Consider the following 6,000-nt stretch of genomic DNA (forward strand, 5'->3'; position numbering starts at 1 on the left):
AGTTGGTGCTTGGATTTTAACAAAAGATCACTTTTGCTAGAGTGTGGAACATAGTGATTATTGTGTAGGATTAAACCAAGCAGTCTGTTTAATTCATTCAACAGTGTTTTTTTTAGAATAAAGAAAAATTGGAAGCAACCAAAGTGTTTATAAGTAGAAATGGCTAATTTAATTATGCCTTATCCATAAAATAAAATAATATGCACCCACTGAAACTGACATGGAGTATATCCATGATTTATTCCTTCTCAACATATTTTAAATTTTCATCATATATAAAAGTTGAAAGTTTACATTTATCACCCACATATCTAACACCTAAATTCTGCCATTAACATTTTATAATCTTGCTTTAGCACTTATCCATTCATCCATCCATTATGTGCTTTAAGGAGGAAATATAACAAGATTTACATAGAATTACTAAAATTGGTTATCTGTCTTATAGTTGATTTTTATTTCCCACTTTATTCTTCATTGTATTGTTTGCATATTTTACACTGAGTATGTGATATTAAATAATATTAAGTGATATTAAATAAAAGCTACATTTAAACATTAAAGCTCTTTTAACATGAAAAAGAATGAGTTTTTTGCTAAGAAGATTTATACTGTTTGATTTGCAATGAAGTGAACTAGTTTTTTTTTCTTTTCTACAGATAATGATGAATAATTATTGGAAAATTCTTTAATCCTCAACTGTATGAAAGCATTTACATTTGGCTCATCAGAAAAACAAGCTGCAGTGGGAAATATAGCAATTTTATACAAATATCAGATTTAAGGTGGGCATGCTGACTGCATGAAAAAGATGGAGAAACATGCCATTTTTCAATTAAGATTCTAGTATTTTATCTATTTTATTTTGTTCATTAAGTTCTATAGTTACCTGTTACAGAATATTTATTAAATTATCCAACCAAAGCGTAAGAGACATTGATCCAGAACTGGACTTAATGGTTTTGAAAAAGATTTACCAGTGCAGTAAGATAACTTTCAATTTCAGCAAGTGTGTTTAGGTTGAAAGAATTACTTAAGTTATGAAAGACTTGCCTCTGGTTTTTCATTTAAATATTTAAGCATGACCTTTTTTTCTGTCTACATGTTTTCATAGCCAGCAATTTGGTGTTATTATAATAACCTTGTCAAGGGCTCTATTTAAATTTTTACATTTTAAAGATGGAATTTTTAGCCTTAAAGTTTATATTCTCAGTCCTTTTTCAACCAGTGTGTCTCCTGAACTAGCTCAGTGGAACAGGCTATAGAAATGGTCTTAGAAATCATTGAAAAATTTGATTATGGAAAAATAGCAAAATTTTATTTCCTGATATTGAAAAAAGTTGGTTAATTACTTGTTTCTTTTTAAGGACCAGAATCAGGAATATTATATCTAAAAATCAGTCTGTGAATTTTAACATCGACATAGCATATATCATAAAGTTGCCCTTTTTGCTTTAACTTCCTCTCGTGTATATGCTTCCAAGGCAGTACAGAAAAAGGAGAAAGGAATCATTTTTATTTTGACACTGTGACAGTTTGGGTAACTAATATTCCAAAGGGGGGAAATGTTTGCCTATTTTATTTCCATTATGGTCATTAAAATGATGGTCACACAGTTTCGACTGCAATATGCCAGGTTTCATTAGAGATGTCTTAAGTCCAGATGCTTTTAGTAATAAAAGCATAATTTTTGAAACCCAGAGTACAGAGCAGCCCGATTGGCATAATCTGTAATTTGAACAGTAAAATCTTATCTTGCAGCACTATCAGGACTGTGCTGAGTTTATTATGTATATTATTTCTAACATCCAAAACTAAATACTTGATTTTTATATGTTTGTTTATTTTATGATATTACTATTAAAATTTATATTCTCTACCTGAAATACACTATCAGTTGTCTTATGCTTATTTGCACTTAATAGAATGCTTTTATAATGAGCTGAGAATACTTCTGTGTGTTGGTTTACCTGATGATTTCCATTATTTTTTTTTCCAAAGAAAAATTTGAATTCTACACTTGAATTTTCTACAATCCCGAAAAATGAGAATGATCTTTTAGGGAGTTGTTTTCTAATTCTTCGCCTATTAGAACTATTAGAAACGCTACTAAGGACATAACACAGTAGAAATGTTGTCTAACCATATTTCAGAAGATAAGAACAGAGATGACAAATAGGATTTGTGCCATCTCCAGTCAATTGGTAGCAAGTGGCTCTGGGTTGTTATTATGGAAGGATTGTGCCAGTGGGAAGAGGACTATTATTGTTTCATAAGGTCTGTTATAGGTGTTGAGGTGAAATGTGGAAGCATCTATAGATTCATAAAAATTTTAGAACTAGAAAGAGCAATGAAGATAATTTAGTATTATCTCCATTTAACAGGCAAAGACATTGAGTTGTAACATGAATGAAGTCACTTGCATAAAAGGCCAGGGTCAAATTAGTTCCAGGCCTAAAACTGGGCTATTAGCAGCACATTGGGCTTTTAAAAATTTATTTCCTCCGGAGAGTGAAAAAGAACAGATTCAATTAGAAAAAGTATATTTAGCATTAATGCATTGAGAATTTGGCAGAGATTTCCTGTTCTTAGGAATATCAAACACCATTATAATTAACCTCCCTGCTGAAAATTTTTTACTGCTAAATAAAGGGGTTTTTTTTCTTATAAGTTAAAAAATACTCTACCTTTTATCACTGCATTGCCGATGGATCTTGAAAGATTACATGTGCATGTCTTTAATATACATCTGAAAATACAGAAGATGAATTGCAAGGCCAAACTTTTGTGGAAAACCTTAACCCAGAGCTGAGAGAACATGGAGAGAAACAGGCAGTTTTGACCTGAAAGTGTCTGACACCTCCCACTTTGATACAGTGGCTCATGGAGCAAAGGAGGTAAAAGGCAAAGACAAGTGCCCATTCAGGTTGGAGAATCTTATAGGAAATCCTACATTAAGGTGGACTCCAAAAGTTTACATCTTCACAATAACAGAGAACTAGAACTAAACCCAGCCCCAAATTCAGGGACTATAGAAAAAGAAAAGGACAAAAAAATTTTTAGGAAGTTGTGACCTCAAACAGGACTTAAACTGATTTTGTACCTAAAGCACCAGAATCTGAGTGAGCCAGGTAACTTTACACTCAAATATAATTTGAGGTGGTTCCCAACTGGAAGTTCCCCCCATGAACCATGCAGAAGCCATCCCAATACTTCTCTGAAGGAAGACATTTATTTTGGGTCTTGAAAAGCACCAAAAGTAAATTTTGAAGCACAATCATGGACACAGAGTCAAAGATAAAAAGTACACAAGGTAATACAAGTTGGGGGATAGGGACAAAATTTGCACAGACTTTAGATTTGGATTTATCAGGGGTGTCTGCGTGGCTCAGTCAGTTAGGTGTCCAGTTCTTGATTTTAGCTCAGGTCCTATCTCATGGTTGTGAGATCAGGCCCTGTGTCCAGCATGGAGTCTGCTTGGGATTCTTTCTCTCCCTCTCGCTCTGCCCTCTGCCCCCTCGAAATATATAAACTTAAAAAAGTTATCAGAGATGTGTTTTTATACTTACTGGGTTTAAGAGGTTCACCTTGCTGGCTCAATCAGTAGAGCATATGATTTTTTATCTCAGGGTCATGCATTCAAGCCCCACATTGAGTGTGTAGCCTACTTTAAAAAAAAAAGGAAAACACTGGGGTTTGGGGGTGCCTGGCTGGCTCAGTTGGTGGAGCATGTGGCTCTTGATCTCAGGTTGTGAGTTCTAGTCCCACATTGAGTGTAGAGATTACTCAAAAAAAACACTCTACTTACTTATGGGGTTTAAAAAATGATCAACAAACTTGAAAATACCTGCAGGGAAAGAACTAAAAAGTGGTACAGATTTGAAGAACTAAATAGAGTTACATGAAAAATACAGTAAGCAAAGTTTTAAAACTCAGTGGACATGTTTGGCAGTTAACTATGCATAGCAGAAAAGAGAAAGAAATGGGAGAAATTATCTTTGATAAGCGATTTCACTCCTGTGTGGAATTTAGGAAAGAAAACCGATGAACATATGGGAAGAGGGAAAAAGAGAAGCAAACCATAAGAAACTCTTAACTATAGAGAACAAATTGAGGGTTATGGGAGGAGAGGTAGTGGGGAGGGGGAATGGCTGATGGGGATGAAATGGGCACTTGTCATGATGAGCACTGAGTGTTATATGTAAGTGATGAATCACTAAATTTGACTCCTGAAACCAATATTGTACTATATGTTAACTAACTAGAATTTAAATAAAAATTTGGAAGAAATAAAAAATAAATTTTCCATGATATAGCACAGAGAAAAAAATTGTGGAAAATACAGAAGAAGGTAAGATTCAATGAGAATGTCTGATATATCTTTGATTGGAGTCCTAGAGAAAAAGGAAGAATGGGCTAAAGTTAATTGGAGAGATAAAGGGTGAGAATTTTTCTGACCTATTGGAAGATACCAATCCACAGATTGAAGAAGCCTAGTGAATTTCAAGCAAGGTAAAGTAAAAGAAATTATTTTAGTGTCTTCAGAGTAAAACTGTAGAAATCAAAGAAAAAGAAAATCTTAAAAGAATTGGAAGTTAAAAACATACTACTTTCAAAGGAATGTTAAAGTTTAACAAGTGTCTTTTCAACAGAGGTAATGGAACAGTGGGATAGTATCTTCATTGGCCAGAGAAAATAATAAGCATTCAGAATTATATATGTAGCAAAAAACATGTTTCATGAATGAATAAAAATGAATTCTGGCTCCCACAACTGGCCATGAAGAAGTAGAGGAGATTTGCCTTCCAACTTTTAACAACTCAAACACTGGGTAACATACAATGACCAGTACTTTTCAGAGAGCGGGCAACAGACAACAAAGGTCCATGAAAGAAGAGAAACAATGAGGTAAGCCCTGTGATTGCCCAAACTTACTGCATAGAAATAACATGTGAGCCAGGAAACCCATACAAAACCCAGTATCTCCTTAAATTGAGGAGAGAGAATTTAGAGAGGCGAAAGCAGAGATGAAAATCTGAATAGCACTATATCTAATGATAAAATTTAATTTTAGCTTGAAATTTTCCCACAAACAGAACTTCGGGCCTAGGTGGCTTCATTGGTGAATTCTACCTAACATTTCTGGAAGAAATAGTACTTGTTCTACACAAGCTGTTGCAAAATGTAGCAACAGAGTAGAATAACGTCCCACTTATTCTAAGAGCACAGCATTACCTTATCTCAAAACAAAATAGGAAAGGAATTACATGAAAACTACATACTCCTAAACCTCGAGAACATGGGTGAAAAAATTCTTAAAATTTTTATCAAGTCAAACCAAACAATATCTAAAAAGGACAATGCATCATAACCAGAGGAGTATATGCCAGAAATGCAAGATTGGTTTAACATTGAAAACTCAGTGTTAACTCATTTTTATTATCACACTAAAAAAGAATAATTATATGTTCACCTCAGTAGATGCAGAAAAAATATTTGAGAAAATTCAACATCCATTTGTCATAAAAGTTCTCAACAAACTAGAAATAAAAGGGAAATGCCTCAATCTGATCAAGGTTATCTTAAACAAACTTGTGAAAACAAAATTTTCTCCCTAAATGGAAAAAGAGCAAGTATTTCTGCTGTCATCACTTCTATTCTATTTTGTGCTGGAGGTTCTAGCCATTGCAGTAATGCAGTCAAAACATGTCTACAGATTGAAAAGAAAGAAGTAAAAACTGCCTTTGTTCACAAATGATGTGATTGTAAAATCCTAAGAAAGCCACACAAATGCTACAGGAACTAAAAGGTTAAGCAAGATTGCAAGCTACAAGGGTCAATATTAAAAATCAATTATTTTTACTAACGAACAATCAGAAATAGAAAATTTTAAGATACCATTTTTAATAGCATTAAAAATTATGAAGTACTTAGGATAAATTGGACTAAAAAAATGTGCAAGATCTGTGCACTGAAACTACAAAACATTGCTGAGAAAAA

General features: G+C 33.4%; 1 protein-coding gene across 6 annotated transcripts in view; it reads left to right on the forward strand.

Annotated features, from left to right (window-relative positions):
- The window catches only part of NEK1 (NIMA related kinase 1), a 248,558-nt gene extending 246,665 nt beyond the window's left edge, over positions 1-1,893 (forward strand). For all 6 annotated transcript variants that reach the window (XM_047856749.1, XM_047856753.1, XM_047856750.1 and 3 more), the window contains one exon: positions 660-1,893. In XM_047856749.1, coding sequence (XP_047712705.1) covers positions 660-673 — 14 coding nt within the window. In that variant the 3' untranslated portion in view covers positions 674-1,893. The remainder of the gene's footprint in view (positions 1-659) is intronic.
- Positions 1,894-6,000: the final 4,107 nt, after the last annotated feature.

Source organism: Prionailurus viverrinus, chromosome B1 (assembly GCF_022837055.1).
Source record: "Prionailurus viverrinus isolate Anna chromosome B1, UM_Priviv_1.0, whole genome shotgun sequence".
NCBI lineage: Eukaryota > Metazoa > Chordata > Mammalia > Carnivora > Felidae > Prionailurus > Prionailurus viverrinus.